Raw genomic sequence first — 18,319 nt, forward strand, 5'->3', positions numbered from 1 at the left:
ATATATATAATATAATAATCGGGTTAGGGATCGGGCCGACAATCGGGGAAAATCGGGTCGGGGATCGGGTCGGAGGAATGTGAAAAACCATACCCGACCTAATCCCCGATTTCTTTCAAAGTCGTCCCCGTTCGCCGACGGGTCGGGATTAATGTCCATCCCTATACCTAGACATCCAACGCCGGATCATGCATTGTTTATCAATCTTTCACTTCTTGACGCCATACCGTATAGCATTCTGAAACCCTACACACTATTTCATGTAGCGTTCCACACTAAAACACCATACCGTGTTATATTTTATAGATTTTTCAGATCTAATTATAACACGATATAACATTTTTTTTCTAAAAGTCAAAATACTGAATTATCCTGTGTTGATAAATGATATTTCAAAAAAAAATGAACATTATATGTGAAAACGGGATATACGGCCCTTTTATAATATTTTAGGTATGTTCCCAGATACAAAGTGTCTGTTTGACATCATCCTCACTATGAAAATAAGTCCTTATTTTTTTTTAATAATTTTTTGGATATAAAAGTTGAAGTGGTGTTTCATATCAAACATAAAAATTTATTTAAAAAAACAGAATTTTTTGTATTTTTCATCAGATAAAAAAATAATTTTACAAAAGCCCCCAAAATTGATTTAATTTGTAGTTTGGCGTTATTAGCCGACTCTTCATACAAAATTCTTTGAAGCTATCTGCCGTCTTGAGCCAGTCCTCTAGCCGACTAAATTATATACGAAACATATACAGTCTACAGTACACACTGACATGGCATTTTGTGGTAGCAGAGTTCTGAGGGGCAATATTCCTTTTGGCGATTCAAAAGCTTTTTATTCTTCGAGAGACTTGGGAAATGTTGATTACAATCATCACAAGGTGTGTTTTGTTTTTGCATTCAAAATATTTTCGTTTTTCCGGCCGATCAAAACTCCTAAATTGTATCAATATGCAATTGAATATACTGATTGTGCTTTTGTTGTGCAGCTTAGGATTCTATTAGACTAGTGTTAGAGGTGTGAAATTTTCGAAATTGTCGATTGATTGCAAGTCATAAATATTTTGTAAATTCTTCTTAATTCTCAATTCTACTCTGGCTGTTAGTAGAAACTCATAGTATGTTCTTCAGAATCAAACTCATTATCTTGTATTTTTATATCGAATAGGATGACTACACGATGTAATATTGATTCTTCGAGTGTTTACTGCATCCATCCTTCAGATGGAATCTCGATAGTCTAGGCTTCAGTAATTGAAAGCGTTCGTGTTTTTCGTGTTTTGTATTATCTGCTCTTCATAATTCTGAAACCTACTAATTCATCTGAAACAAGGTTATGCAATCTTGTTTGTTTTCTTTAATTTGTTTTTACCTATTCATTTCACAATTCACGATTGCTTTGCGTCCATGCTTTTCTTACTGATAGTGGTCTGAAATGTTCCTATAATTTCCAAGGTTTTCCACTGTTTAGTTTACAAGTAACTTATTTCTAATTAAAACATATACTAAAGAACCTACTTCTACATGCGAAATGTTTTCCAAGTGTTTCTTGGCTGGGAAATGTTCTAAATTTACCTTTGTGGGTTCTAAACTCCTTGGTGACTTCCAGTTCTAAGCCCCATTGTGGATTCTAGGCCTTTTTGTAAGTCTAAGCCTTGTGTGTACTTTCTAAGCCTTTTGTACCTGTTATGGCTTTCATATCCCCCTTGTCTGTCTGTTTGCTCTTTCTTAAGCTTGTTGTTTGTCGTTTCGGTAATTTCTTGGTTCCGTAGTGGTTGTTTGATGCTGTATTGACATCACATCGATCTCTTTGGTGTCCATGTGCTCAATATTATTGCTAATTGGACTCTCGATATACTATCTTTACCATTATGTCCTATTTTGGTATTGGTGTCGGATCCGTTTGATGCCTTGGTGTTTTCCATTGAAACATGCATATTGGTCATTGGTTACAAAATCTTGTGTTCATGGTTTGAAGTGCTTATTGACATATACCTTCTGTATGCCTCTATTTATATTTTCATATTTTAGTTTGTCTATTCACAATCTAGTTCACTTATCATTTTCCAGTTTCCTAGTTTTGTTCTTTTATATTTTTATGTACAGTCTTATTGTTTACTGGAAGATTGTTTCTTCATCACCTCTTGTGCATAATATTAAATATTAACAGAATTAGATCCAAACCTCCATTCAGGATACAGGTAATTTAAAGATATCTGAAAACTAAATTTATATTTGTTCACAAATATGTTAAAATGTAGAACAAATTGTTACTAATAAGGTTTGAATTGGAATGAAACATACTCAACCGTAGGACAATTATGTTCTGTGCAAGTACTCAACATATAGGCTTGCTATCTAAAGTTTGGGGTGAACAATGGTTAGCCCTGGGTACAGCATGGCTCCACCCCTATGTGCTTGAAAAAGTAGGAACGTTGTGAGTTGTAAGCACATTTAATTTAACAGAGGTCATTGTTGTACATTTGACTTGTTTATTACATTAGGGATCCCGTTGTTTCTGTACAGCTGATATCTATACACTTCGTGATAGTTCTGCTGGTTCTGAAGCATTCTAAAGCTCCAGTTCTATTTTTTCTGCTTCATTATCCAATTATTGATTTCAATCAGACCATTTATTTCAGTATCAAAGTGTCATTTGTTCTATATATTTTCTTGCAACTGTCTTAATGTCAAACATATTTGGACATATTGATAGGTATTAATATGTTTGCGAAATCCTGTTTCTGCTAAGGAAGATTCATCGAGATATGGTCCTTTCTATCAGTCGGTTAGCAATCAGAGAATCAATGAAGTAATATGTTATGATTCTAAGTCTGGAACAAACATGACTGATAATTTGGATGATGATTTCGTACCAAAAACCAGCGACGGGAGTGGGGGAGATGGGTATACAGGGGGGTTTCCAACAGGAGGTGGTGGAGGAAATGATGATGGAGGTAGTGAGGATGGTGGTGCTGAACATGATGATGAAGACAAAAATGAATTTGGACCAATAATGAAGTTTGAGGAAGTAATGAAGGAGGCAGAAACGCGAGGGGCTACCCTTCCTATGGATATGTTAGAGGCAGCAAAGATCACAGGACTACGCAGACTAATACTTACTCGATATTTGGATTTGCAGGTAAAATGTAATTTACTAATTGCATTTTAACTTGGATTTTTGCCGTCTTTAGATAATCTTTAACATGGTCGTATATTTTGCATTGCAGGGTTCTGCTTGGCCTTTAGGTTTCTTAATGAAATACTGCACGATGCTAAGAAATAGAATGCTTGCTGATCCATCTTTTTTGTTTAAAGTTGGAACTGAGGTTTGTACTTGTTCTGTTAATCAATTTGGAAAGTTATATTGGTTTCAGTTACTTTTGCTATTCTAGTAAACGACTTTGATAGATGATATATTTATGTCTAAGATATGTCTAAAGATGACTCAAGAAGGCTTTTGTACATTGGCACTCACAGAAAAAAAAATATAATACTGCATCAGATGCAGACTTTTACTTGTGTCAATGGTCAATCACTATCGATTACAGAATTTTGAACTTAAGACCCAATGCAATGTAACCCTCGAGCCCTGCCTATAAATGTTTCCTTTCCTGATTCACCTGCAATGTAACCCTTGAGCCCTGCCCATAAATGTATTTTAAGTATATCATTTTGTTTTGTCCGAAATTTGGCACCCACCAAACCTAAATGATATATACCCCGGCAATGTGAAAACATAGGTGAATGACATTGCACATCCTTACCCGGGTTTGCTTTGTAAGTTTGATAGTGTGCCAGTAATTGCACGCTGTAATGCAACATAAAAAGTTGTCCTAAAGGTACGATCGTCTCACAAGGGACAGTTATTGTAAAAGGGACCAGAGGCAGAACCACCATGGGGGCAGGGTGAGCATCTGCCCTTCTTGCCGCTGCCGGAGTTCCGGTGTAAAGGGGTGAACTCTGAAAGTTTTCTTATTTTCGTGTGTATTTGCCCCTCCTTTCTTTTCATGCCCTACAATCACGAGTATATATTGATTTCAAGCTTTAACAGATTAATCTGTTCTTAAATTTGATCCGATGATTAACTTAGAAGAACATATACAGAGACAATGATACATGCTACGTACACACATAAAAGAAAATGTTTAGTGGGCTGTTTGAGCTTTAAAAACACACAATAAATTGGTTTGGTGCAACTTTTATCTGGGCTGTTTTTTTAGTTTCTTACGAATTTGATTTTGTATTATCATAATTATTTGCACAATTATTATATATGTATGATACAAGATATATCTTGTAAATTTATTGGCACTTTAAAGTTAGTTTTATTTGAAATCATTATTACTCTGCTTACCGGAAGTCCAGGGATTCAAATCTCGTCAAGGACAAAATGGATTGGTGAATGTGTTTAAGTATCAACAGGAAGTTGGACAAAAATATTTTATAGCTACTTTCAGTTATAAATGTAAATTAAATAACAATCACTTATGATAATTGACTAATAATAACTCTAAATAGAACAATTAATTTTAAAATATAACATTCTTAAACATTAGATGATATATTACTCTACACATGGCTGTTTTAAATGTAAGAAGGTGATAATATAAATTAATATAAATATTATTTTTAAAATTAATATAATAATATAAATTATTAATTATATTATTTCTAAAATTAGTATAATAAATAAATATCGCCGCTCCTTAACTCATTTTCTAGTTCTGCCACTGATGATGTGCACCAATATAAATATGATATGAATGCAAGAACACACAAAATTTTCACTTGATTCGGCTCGTATTCTACGTGGCCTTGATCAAAGGTATAGAGATTCTCTAATTAGAATCTCTTTTAGTAAGTACATCTTAAAACTTCGACTACAATCTGAAACAACCCCTTTGGCACCACTGTGAGCTTTAGCACACAACTTCTTAATGCTTCCGTGTAATAAAAGTATCAAACTACGGCCAACAAACTGGTTGAAGCCCTTTACAATTGAACAAGTGAACGATTCAAAATTTCAAATACAAGTACAAGACTTGTGTGAATACAATTCGATAAAATACTCTTCTATCTAATCTAAAAATTTGTGAGTTCTTACAAAAACTCGATAGAGCATTTTAGATCAAAGTGAGAGATGTAGAAAGAGTTAATTGTTTTTCACTTTTTTGTACTTGATTAGTTGCTTTCGAAAATATGTATGTGTATATATAGTAGAATAAGTATTTCCCGAGAGACCCTACTTGCTTTACTGTTTCTTAAAAATCTCTACTTGCGATATTGAATCTTACTTTTTAATACTCTTTATGTAACGTCATCTATTTCAGTTGATTCCATTTGTAAATAGCTGAATGAATTTATATGGACAAGTAAGTATATTCAGAAAAGCATATCAGTAGTCTATTCTTGTTGTTCTTCCCCTTTCAATCTGTATATATTACTACACATACAAAACCAATGTATAACTCTTATTCTCTCTGTATATGCATTTGAATAGACAATTACTTGTTTTAATATGTGATAATCATAACTAAACTCGCATCATTTTTGGCTCCTCGTCTCTAAATTTAAGCCACCTGTTTCAAAATTTTTTTTTGTTATTTTTCATGGATATTGGTACTAGACAAATAAGGTTTATGGTGGAAAAAAGTTTACTAGTAGCTAAAATAATTTTTGGTTTTGAGGGTCCAAAATCAGTAAATCATCTAACTGAGAAGTGTTCATTAATGAACCATAAGGGTGTGTATTTAAAGCAGTAAATGAACTCAATTTAGTAATAAACATATATATAGTGTGTGTGCGTGCGTGTGTGTGTGTGTTTTGAAATTTTAGGTTGATTAAATTTACAGCAATGTTGAATTATGTATAGAGGGTTTGGGGAAGAAGATGAAGTTAGGATGGGTTAAGTGTTAAATTAGTCTTTGGACGAAACTACCCTCAGAGAGTTAAGAAAGATAGACGGTGATGCACAAAATATAGCGAAAATATAGGTTTTGCAAGTGAGGTTGGTTTCTCACAAAGTGATAAATGTAACTAATATACATTTTAGGAGTTTATCAGATGCATCAAAGGATAGTAACTTTTGAAACTAATCATAAAAGTTAAATTTTAAATATATAACTGATGTGTGAATAATGTATTAGAATAAGTCAGTCTGTTATAAGAGTTTGAAAATTATGATGAGCCATGCATATATAAGTCGAGATATAATATTTGAATCACATAAATATACACTGTTAAAAAAAAAATCAAATGTGTAATGGAAGTGGTGAAGGTAAAACCTAATTTCATATATTCTGAAATCTACATCAAAGATATGTGGATAGAGTTCAGATAAGAATGGTTTGATATATATTTTAAAACAAACAGTATTATATACGTTTAGAATCAGTTGGAGTATTCATTGTTGAAGAGTAAAAGGAGGAGTTTGTCCAGGTTTAGAAAAGATTATCCAGACTAGATGTATAAGAAATAGACATATATGTATAAACCCTAGCTCTCAACCGTACCAGACTCGTACGTAGACTAGGTATTAATTTTTTGTCCATGTTTTTGAATCAATTCTGGCATGTCTGGTACAATATTGCAACGCCATATTTTCTACCCTGAAACACGCTGAATGTATGTCTAAAAACCCTACTGTAGTCAGCATCCAAAACCTTCAGATTAACATGCTTCACAAGTTTTGTATCAATTTATCAGTATCTGATTTTGTATATTGGCAATACTTTTAATGATTTGTATTATGTATGTATTGGCTACGATTTCCTGACCAAAACTGAGTTATATGTTTTAAATAAAATGTTTTATTAGTAATAACTTTGGAGTATTCGAAGCATGAAATTTTATTTAGTTAAGAAATACGAGTGGCATCATTTTTATGGTTAACACACTAGCATTAGGACTAGATAGATTGTTTTTTTTTGTAGGTTTTATGGACAGCAGTATCTCTTTTAGTTGATGAAAATAGTGGGTCTAATTATTTGGCAGAAATTCTGAATTATTACTCTCTTATCTTGTTTTCATATTCATCTGCCTTTAGACTATGTCAAGAATTTTTCAGTATTGGATGAATATAATGCAGGTGGTCATTGATTCCTGTTGTGCAACATTTGCTGAAGTTCAGAAGAGAGGAAAGGATTTCTGGTCAGAGTTTGAGCTGTACTCTGCAGATCTTTTAGTTGGTATAGTTGTTGACATTGCTTTGGTAGGGATGCTAGCACCATATGCTCGGATCGGAAAACGAGCTGTTTCGGGTGGCTTCTTGGGACGGATGCAACACGTTGTTGGAGCACTTCCCAGCAGGTCATTTTATATTGTTTTATTAGATGTTTCATGAAGTTCGATAATCCTTTCATTTTTAATTGCGAGAAATTTAGACAATTCAAAAGCACTGGATATTTTTTTTTTCCTCTTTGGCCCTTTCTACTTCACAAACAAGCTATTAACTAATGATTAGTTTTTTCATGTTCTGATGGTGCAGTGTTTTTGAAGCTCAGAGGCCAGGATCAAATTTTTCATTGCAGCAGAGAATAGCTACATATTTTTACAAGGTACTAGTTACTATTAAGAATACACAAGTGATGCGTGTTCTACTATTCGACATTTGTTTATTCATTGTTGTTCCAGGGTATCTTGTATGGCTCAGTTGGATTTGGTTGTGGTCTTATTGGGCAAGGCATCGCAAATATGATCATGAATGCGAAGCGGTACCCTCTTCCCCCTCCCCCCACCCCCCACCCACACACATTTAATTATAATTGTTGGCCAGAACCTTATAGCAAAGAGAAGCGGATATTGTGCACCAAGTCTCTGTTTTTTATTTTTGTTTCATGCGCCTCCCACTTTTATGCTATATTATTGGTGCATCTGTTATTTCTTTGAATCTCTTAATTTCTAATATTAATTTAGATTAAGAATTACTTGCCCAACAAGTTATATATCCTCTCCCTGAAATGAGGAAATAATCAACAAATCAAGAAAATATCTCTTAATATCTTTCAAATATGGAAGGTGTGAAAAGTCGATTCGTTGTGTTTTATTATGTGATTTAATGTGTGTGAATTTCTTTTATATAGATTATATACCAGAGTGTTGTTCTTAAAATTCTTTTAAAAATATTTCTTTGTCCAAAATTTTCGAAAATGATTTTATAAAACTTATAAAATCTCATAGTATTTATGGTATTAATTTCATGATTTATGGATTTATACTTTAATTACTAAAACTAATTCTTTTTAATCATACTTTTAATAGTTATCGAATTACAAGATTGTCCTTGCATGCATTTCTACTTGTATGGAGTCCAAGGGTAAGACCGTAATGAACCACCCCACTAACTCCCTAGTTACATCTTTGTCCTTGCATGCATTTCACTCCAAGTTTACTAGAAGGCTAATCTAGTAACTACTACACTCCACTCACCAAAATTAGTCAAGTCAAAACAACAAAACTCAAGGCAACATCATTTTCTACACCTCACTAAATCAAACCCACTAAAACTCTCTCTCACTCTCCTCTCTTCTTCTTCATCAGCCGAGTATAACCCCCTCCCAAAACCCTTAAAATTGTTCTTCTACAACTCCATTTCTACACACATTCTTCAACCCACCCAAGAAGGAAGTAGCATCATCTAGTGTCAAGCTTCCATTTGAGGTTAGTTTTAGTATTTGCATGTCACTCAAGCCAAAGTTTCAACTTTGATTCTTATGAATCTAGAGTTGGAATCATTGTGGCTCATAGAATTTGAGCAAGAAATGGACTTGAAGAAGTGATTCACTTCTATTTGTCAAGCCATGTTCTTGATTCTCAAGCCCTCGGCAATGACTCCTAAGGAGCCGATGGGGTTCATCATTTTGATGATTTTTGGTGAGAAACCTTAATGATGCTTGTGGTTTTCTCACGATTTGTTAAAGTATGTGGTGTATGCTGATTTTGGTGTCTTTTACATGAGATTTTAAACAATGCATGCCATGTTTCTTGCTCTGAAATGCTAGTATTATGTGTAATAGAACTTATAGATATCTCATTGATGCCATGTGTTTTGGTTGGAAAAAAATGCTTAAAATCGCCTAGTTGCAAACTGCTCTGCTCTCTGCTGTGTTTTTGCTTCGGCATTCTGATTTTTAAGGCTTGATTGATGTTGTAAACTCTTGTACAATGCTAGACAGTAAATGTATATAGGTTATAGAATAGGTTGTTGGCTCGGTTGTTGATTCTTGGCGTTAAGATGGGTGTTAAGGTGGAAGGAGGCACACACGAGCACATTAGCAGAATTTTTGCACTAGATGATAGGAGGTCTGGTAATGATTTGGCTAGGCATGCTTGGCCTGAGTTTACAGGAGTTGGGAATTGGGTTAAACTTGAGTCCAATAGCCTTAAATCATCAAAACCCTTGCGCTTTGTTAGGTGTACACACCCAAAACAGTAGGTACCCCAGAACAGGGCAGATTTGAGTAGTCTTAGTTTTTGTGTGGTTATCACCTTGTCATGAGTGAGGCCTTCATGGGGCCTTGGCTTAACTGAGACTAATGAACCCTTAGGAAGCCTAACAAGCCATTAGAACTAAAAATCTAGTGAGAAAACTGAGTTTAAAACTAGTAAAAACAGAACAGTTGGGATGCAGGGTAACATTTAGCAGTGTTAACTTTGAACAGAGGCCTAGGGAGGCCCAGGTGGGGCATTGGCATGAGACCAAGTCTGGGAGTTAGCTCTAAGAATTGGAAATCCATGGGAATTGGTTTTGTTAGAATGCACCAAGTACAACTCAAGATATTCCAGTTTGGACACGGGTAGTGCAGAGGGGTTATGGCAGGAGACCTCACTGTGTCCTTTGAACCTTATAAGCCTATTAGTGCAAGGCCTTTGTGTTGTGTCAACTTTAGAAGTGAGTTTAGAGTATTAACAACCTTTTAGGAGTGGTTTAGAGTGACGGCCCTAGGTGAAAGTACCTTATTTTCACCATGTACCCGAGAGCACCCTTAGAGAGCCCATTAGAAAGTTGTATTGCAACTCTTGTATTAGTATGAGGGGTATAGGGTCTGAGTTTTTGCAATCACCCTTAGGTTAAGATAAGGTCAGATTAGGGAGGTTAGAGCCTTAGTAATAGCTTTATGTGTTACTTGCTTATGTGTTTAGAATTTTAAGTATATGGTATATATATATATAAATAGCTAGTAACTCATGTCATATCATTATGTGACTATGTGATTATGTGACCATAGGATTATGTGAATTGACCTTCATGTGTACAATTGATCATGTGTACCTATAATTAAGTATATGTAATGATTTCATAGCGATAGTTATATAATGATAGAGATAAAAGTATACGTATCTCGAGACTAGGCGCGTATAGTAAAAAATAGACTTAAAATACAAATTAGTGACGAGATTAATATAATGTGTAGGTTCCGAAGCGAAGGGGAAGACTCGTGCCGTCAAGATCGAATAATCTTAGAATCTTAGGAAGGCAAGTTACTACATCCTTATCTCTAAATTGTTGCAAGTTATGTGTACCATGCCACGTGAATTATTATAATTGTTTAGTTGTAATAACCACCATGCCTATTGTATTCGCAAATACCTTAATAATAACTCCCAATCATATTAGTACCTTTCCTTTAAAATATTCCCTTACACTTTAGACTTCCAAATGTTAGATTCCCTATTAAAACTTCCAATAATATCATGACACATTCATTTTCATAAATACCGAATATCACCTTGTTAGAATTGACTTTCTTTTGACTTTGGAACTTACCCCTTAAGTCTAATATGCGTTTGACACATCAATAGGGATTTTGAACCCCTTTGTTTTATTTCAATAAATGATACCACAAAACATTCCCCGACATCCATGTTATAAATCAAAATGAATTATAAAATGTTTTCTTAACTTAGTGGATTGGACTAGACGCAAGTCCTTTCCACACTTTTAGGCTCACATATAGCCTAGGGATCCCATTATATTTAAGAACCCAGTGCGGTTCGCGATTACTTCGCGGCTGATCACTGGCTGTAATCCGTAGGGTCTTAAAATGAATTTTGATGATTATATGATTATAACATGTTGCCATTTTGCCATGATGCCATGATTCTTATACCATGATTATCTATATGATTTGCCATGTCTATTCATTGTGTCATCATGATCCTTAATGTTGTTTTTATCACATATCTCTGACTTTGATGCGGATATCCTTTATATTGTTATATTGCCTTGTATTATAGGACTGTTAGTACTTGCTGAGCGTTTTTGCTCATTTTCTTGTATTTAACCCCTTTTATAGCTAGCAACCATGGTACGTATGAAGCAAACCGTCCGTAAGTCGACTACCGGATACGCCGAGAATTGTTTGAAGTCCAAGGTAGCTTACATATGATTTAGGCGGCATCTGTTAGTATATTTTGTATTAGTTAGATGGGTTGTTCCAAACTTTAAACTTGTAAGATCTTTGGGATCTGTATTTCACTTTTGGATGGACTTGTAATCGACTTATTATTGCCTTTTGGGATTTATAATTATGTAATCTTAAATTACATAATTAAGATTACATAATTATAAATCCCAAAAGACAACGGTAAGTCGAATACAAATCCATCCAAAAGTGAAATACAGATCCCAAAGATCTTACAAGTTTAAAGTTTGGAACAGCCCATCTAACTAATACAAAATATACTAACAGATGCCACCTAAATCATATATCATCTACCTTCGACCTCAAACAGTTCTCGGCGTATCCGGTAGTCGACTTACGGCGGTTTGCTTCGTACGTACCATGGTTGCTAGATGTAAAAAGGGGTTAAATACGAGAAAATGAGCAAAGACGCTCAACAAGTACTCACAGTCCTACTATACATGGCAATATTCAATATCAAGGGTATTCGTATCAAAATCAGGATTAAATGATAAAAGCAACATTAAAGATCCTGATGACATGATGAAATAAATATGGCAAAATCATATAGATAATCATGGGATAAGAATCATGGCAACATGTTATAATCATATAATCATCGAAATTCATTTTAGGACGCTACGGATTACAGCCGGTGATCAGCCGCGAAGTAATCCCGAACCGCACTGGGTTCTCAAATATAATGGGATCCCTAGGCTATATGTTAGCCTAAAAAGTGTGGAACGGACTTGTGTCTAGTCTAAACCACTAAGTTAAGAAAACATTTTACAATTCATTTTGAAATAAGTCAAAGGGGTTCAAAATCACTATTGATGTGTCAAACGCATATTAGACTTAAGGGGTAAGTTCCAAAGTCAAGAGAAAGTCAATTCTATCAAGGTGATATTCGGTATTTATGAAAATGTATGTGTCATGATATTATTGGGAGTTTTAATAGAGAATCTAACATTTGGAAGTGTAAGGGAATATTTCAAAGGAAAGGTACTAATATGATCGAGAGTTATTATTAAGGTATTTGCGAATACAATAGGCATGGTGGTTATTGAAACTAAACAATTATAATAATTTACGTGTCATGGTACACACATACTTACAACAATTTAGAGATAAGGATTCAGTAACTTGCCTTCTCAAGATTCTAAGATTATTCAATCTTGACGACACGAGTCTTCCCCTTCGCTTCGGAACCTAGACATTATATTAATCTCATCACTATTTTATACTTTAAGTCTATGTTATACTATACACACCTAGTCTTGAGATACGTATACTAGAATCTCTATTATTATATAACTATCGATATGAAATCATTAGTTCATTACATATACTTATAAAACACAACGAATCGACTTTTCACCACAACTAAATACATATATTTCATCACATAATCACACCTATAACGAATTACAACTAATTACGATCATCTCTATTATAATATAATCGCGTAGTCGCAACTATTCAAATTATACCAAGTCGAGCAATATATTTAATCGCGTAGCGAAATTTCTCGCATACGGCTACTATACGCAATATAGAATCTAATTATGCCACAAAGCCACATAACAATCTCAATTATCACTTAATCGCGTAACGAAAATCTTACTTGCGTACAAAAATAATACGCTTAAAAGTATCCTAATAACACTTGCAATGCCACACAACAAGATATATATATATATATATATATATATATATATATATATATATATATATATATATATATATATATATATATAGGGGAGGGTTCTGGTACAAACTTACAAACTTACAAACTTTTTTTGTTCAACACATATATAACTTGAGTTCAACATTTTTTTAACATATTTTGTTGAACATCGATTAAAATAGTGACGGAGAAGTACATAAACCAATTTATAAATGTAAGAACTAAGGTAAACATGTTATATAACTGATATTTATGTTTCTAGACCCTACCCAAACCCTAGAGGTATAATTTAAACATCTTTTTAGATATATTCAACACAATGATAATTAGTGTTCAACACCCGATGTTGAACCCCAGTTATATATGTGTTGAAAACGCGATTTATTTATGCGTTATTTTTAAAAATTGTGATGTTTTTTGAAAAATTTTCAACATGGATACTTTATATAACTAAGGATTAACATGATGGGAGAATAAAAAAAAGTTTGTAAGTTTGTAACTTAAAAAAGTTTTTATTTGATCCTATCCCTATATATATATATATATATATATATATAATTATATAACAAATTCAGGTAATCGACATTATAACTATCAATTTAGCAAAAAAAAAAAAAGGAAGGTATCATCCCTTGAAGATTATATCATATAAAATCAATTAATTCAGCACTTGACGTAACTTATTGCTAAAGTCTCTTGGGATAATCCCAATAATAACAAAACTGTGTGGGCTTGATCTTATAAAAATATAGGTTTGCAGGCATTTTGACATATAGGACCCGATATACGAGACTATTCGAGACACCTGTCAAGTTCCCCCTTCCTTTTTTACAAACCCTAATTCAATTAATTCAAAATTAATGTATCCCTAAACAGTTGAGGTTAACACAGATTTGGAGGCTGGCCCTATGACCGATCCTTGAGGATTCGACCTTACAGGCTTACAGGCGACCCCAAGTATAATAATGATTGTAGTGAGAGCCTGACCTCATGAGGGATTCTTCAGGACTTGGCCTCGCATGCGACCCCGAATCCACTGATGATAGTGGTGAGAGCTTGGCTTCACAACTTGAGGATCTGGCCTTGTGAGCGACCCCTAAATCCTAATCCACGCATGCGACCCTTGTGGCCTGGCAATGTGCCTTAATGCTTTACTGCAATAAGATGCCATAGATTTGATCAGCTGATGCATTGTTATGAAGAGAGACCTTGGGTCTATGATGCCTGATGAGGGTGGTGGTAGTTAATGCGACGCGACTCCTAGACGGGAGGGGGGCTTTTCTCCCTGATATTAGGCCTCATGTGAGAGGCGCTTCTTGCTAGCTATGGGATGAGGCGAAGTGAGCCCAAATTCATGGGAGGAGGCAAGCAAGCCTGAAGTCTTGAGATGAAGCGACTAAATCATATTTGTTTTTATATTCATTTCCCTCCAATTTTCCACTTGCATTCCCATGTGGTAATTATAGCTAAACCTGTACTGAGTTCTAAATATAAAACCAAGTATAGCATTGCATTGGAGTGCCATGTTCTATAACCATATTATATAATAGAAATAAAACCCCTTTAGCATTGCGTTGGACTCTCTAATTTGGCAATGCGAGCTCGAAGTTGTGAGATGAGGTGACGCAAGCCCGAAGCCATGAGATGAGACGACACATACTCGAAGTCATGAGATGAGGCGACGCAATCCTGATGCCATGATATGAGATGGGTCAGCCTGATCCCAAAGCCATGGTCTACCTCACCGTCCTAGGTACCTTTTCTTTTGTTGATAATATGAGCCCATGAAGAGAGGGCACATGCCTTTAGGTAAGTTATAAGATATATGATTAGGTGAGATTGGTTGACGTGATGAGGTCCTGTGAGAGGGTCACACTTTTTCTCCTAAAGATGAGGTCTGATGTGAGAGGTATCCTCTTTCAGATGAGTGATGAAGTGAAGCGGGTTCTAGTAGGGTCAAACTAAGAGATGAATAGGTGCGTTTTGCGATTAACTCTGAGTTATATAAAAAAAGGTTGAATTCTCTGGTCCTTCTAGATCTATATGATATATCATTATTGCCCAAGCGTGTACATTTCTTTTGCCACACAATTGTGTGCATTTGAAGTACACATTCCCAGATTTTTCTGAATAAATATTGTTTTAATCAAACAAGATAGTATACTGCTAATAAACTATGGACAAGCGTGAAGTCTGAAACTGTGGAACTGTTCGATGTTAACTTGCATCTGGTGAAGAGCCATTTCGATTTATAATAAGCACTTATGTTTTCTCTTCTAAATTCACAGAAAACAATATGTTATGGTCTAATAATCACGTATCCAGAAGTTCAGCATCACTAATTGTGACATGCTGGTATTTTGAATTGTGATAACATCGCTAAGTCTGTTCTTAGGCAGTGAATTAATAAAACATAATATGGAAGTGTAGATCACTATTACTATAACCGTTCTAAAATTCAGTTTGAGATATTCTTTGCGAATTGTGATCCCATTTTTGAAATATTTTTTTTTGAAACACATTATATGTTTAATCTAATTGATTTTTTTTTGACAAAAAGGATGTTGTACGTCAATGAATTGCATCAGCATACAATAGCAGGATCCCGGAGTTTTTTTCATTTAAGAAAGTTTATCATCAAACTGTCAGACATGCATTGATGACCGGAGAAATTTAGATAATAAAACTTTAATATCCGAAAAGAAAACACCTCTGGGGAAGATTCCATCATCTCGTCCGGTGAAGAAAATAGGAAAATAGATAAAAACATAATTAGTTGAAATTACGATGTGAAAAATTATAATTAAATTAGTTTGAAACTATATTTAGTAAGATTATACAAAAAAATTATCACATAAAGAGAAAGAAGAATAGTCTAATCAAAGGAACTCAAAGAAATTCGTTTGATTAGACATTTAACTACCTAAAATTGATTTAATAAAACAACTTTTTTGAAGAAAAAAGATCCTTGATTAAGGACAAAAAATTAGGCACGTAATTTTGTGATGGGAAATCATTGATATGATTTTGTCTAATTAATCTAATCATTTAAAGAAATTACCGGAAATTAATATTAATAAAAACATAGTAATACATATTAGTAAAACACTGAGTATCGAGGTTAAATCACATAAAAAAAGAAACAATAAAAAAGCCATCAAAATGGCACTAAATTGCCCGTCAAAGTTACAAATATATGACATGAATAATGTCCACCAATAATGGTCAAAGATATTCGCCACCAGTTATGGCTAGTCCACCAATAAATGGTACCAAAAAGATATATCGAATTCTTGATTCATACCTCCACCCAATAAAACCAACAATGTTGATAACCAATAAATATCAATTATAGACCAAAGCCAAATTAGGACTTTACAAACAATAAATTATAGTCGCACACAGAGAAAATTAAGAACTTAACGATTCTCCTTAATTCAAATAGCGAGTAAAAGACTCATCTAAAACCATTTAATAACATTAATAATGTTTACCAAAAACTGCTAACTATTGGTCAAATACAAAAAGTAGAGAAATTGAATGAGCACAAAATTTCTAAAATAACATTTTAGAACTACTTACAAAGACACAAATCTCCAAATTTTGTTTTTTGCATTTTCTAACTATTAATTTATGTATCAATGTATCAATATAGCTTATTTGTTATACAGATATGACTAAGAGTACCTTCACATGGAGTTTAGTAGATAAATCTTCTTAATTGTTTTATAGATAAAGTTACACCTTTTGCAATATAGTTTTGTTTAAATATTACATTATGATTAAATATAAGTTTATACGTAGCACTGATAAAGTCACCTATTATTGCATTTTAATTAAAGTTGCATGTATACTTGGTACTTTCCTGATGTTTGTTGGGTCTCTACTGTAGATCATGTATGTTGTATTATATAATTTGTCCAATTTTTTAATTCATTTTCCTTCACAACTGGTGTTACCTTTCCTCTCCCCACATAACAGAAGCATGAGGACGTCGGAGAAAGATATACCTGTGCCCCCTCTAGTGAAAAGCGCAGTGCTTTGGGGTAAGTTATCAAACTGCCTAAAGCCATTATTTTTTTAGTGCGTATCCACAACTACCTAAAAACTAAAAAGTTTGTAACTGTTTGTAATAATAAAAATAATGAGTACATGTCGCACACTTCCCATTTACTTTCCAACTTTCTGCAGCAGTTAAGATAAAATATAAATATCTTAATTAGTTTTGGCCATTGCATATGCCCATGCAATTACAAGTTATCTTGTTAACTTTTTTTAATCAGGTGTTTTCCTCGCGGTGTCCTCCAATACTCGTTATCAAATAATAAATGGACTGGAAAGTGTAGTAGAATTTTCACCTCTGGCAAAGAACTTCCCACCAGTAGCCTTGGCTTTTACAGTTGGTGTACGATTTGCCAACAATATATATGGTGGAATGCAGTTTGTAGATTGGGCCAGATTAAGCGGAGTCCAGTAGCTAGCAGAGCATATCAATTATAGTTTTGAAGTTGCTCTTATATCAGAAATCATTGTTCATTCTTTGGAGGACCTTATATGGGATGGGAGAATGTTGGCGAAGTTCATCAGAAGGTTTCATCCTGTCCTGCTTTGAGTGACAGGGACACCCATGTCATGTTTAGTTAGGTGTATATGCATTGAGAAAGCATTCACCCCTAAATTTTGGCAATTTTGGCTGCGTTCACTTGGATATAATGGACTCATAGAGAATGAAATGAAATTTGTACTCTCAAATATAATGGACTCATAGAGAATGAAATGAAATTTGTACTCTCAATTGGGGATGATCGGAGAGAATTTCTATAATTTTCATTCCTTCAATTATTTTTTGACAATGCAGGCTGGGTGTCCCGGGACAAGAGAGGATAAACCCACCACTGGGCTATCCAATTGTGCTCATTCCTTCAATTATTTAATCGTAAACTATTTGAACAAAAAATCAAACCACATGTTTTAGAAGAAATGTTCTTTCACTTCATCATGTTCCCAACAATTCTCATCATAAAAAATTTTGACTCGCTCATTACTAGTCATTATTGTCTAATATTTTTATTTTGTTTATATATATATTTTTTAATTTTTAATTTCATTATCTCCTCGGACCTCGTTTCATTCGATTGAAATAACACAATTGTTCAGATATTTTTCAGTTTAAGCTGGTGTCTGTGAATACTCGTTTATAAGATTTGATCCATATTAA

At 34.0% G+C, this 18,319-nt stretch overlaps 1 protein-coding gene across 1 annotated transcript; it reads left to right on the plus strand.

The window, feature by feature from the left end:
* Window positions 1–661: 661 nt before the first annotated feature.
* Window positions 662–17,940, plus strand: LOC108210640 (protein RETICULATA-RELATED 1, chloroplastic). Its single transcript, XM_017382014.2, has 8 exons — window positions 662–890; window positions 2,726–3,151; window positions 3,240–3,338; window positions 7,100–7,320; window positions 7,499–7,568; window positions 7,645–7,724; window positions 17,083–17,147; window positions 17,385–17,940. Exons 1-8 carry the CDS (start codon window positions 783–785, stop codon window positions 17,576–17,578), a joined length of 1,263 nt encoding a protein of 420 aa, XP_017237503.1. The 5' UTR covers window positions 662–782; the 3' UTR covers window positions 17,579–17,940.
* The last annotated feature ends 379 nt before the right edge of the window (window positions 17,941–18,319 follow it).

The sequence above is a fragment of the Daucus carota genome, chromosome 3, assembly GCF_001625215.2.
Source record: "Daucus carota subsp. sativus chromosome 3, DH1 v3.0, whole genome shotgun sequence".
Taxonomy (NCBI): Eukaryota; Viridiplantae; Streptophyta; class Magnoliopsida; order Apiales; family Apiaceae; genus Daucus; species Daucus carota.

Excerpts from the sequence above, each read along its gene's own strand:
- LOC108210640 (XM_017382014.2), top strand. The coding sequence starts at position 783 with ATGGCATTTTGTGGTAGCAGAGTTCTGAGGGGCAATATTCCTTTTGGC. Across the intron at positions 7,569-7,644 it reads TAGCTACATATTTTTACAAG|GGTATCTTGTATGGCTCAGT; the intron begins GTACTAGTTACT and ends TTGTTGTTCCAG. Across the intron at positions 17,148-17,384 it reads GAAAAGCGCAGTGCTTTGGG|GTGTTTTCCTCGCGGTGTCC; the intron begins GTAAGTTATCAA and ends TTTTTTAATCAG.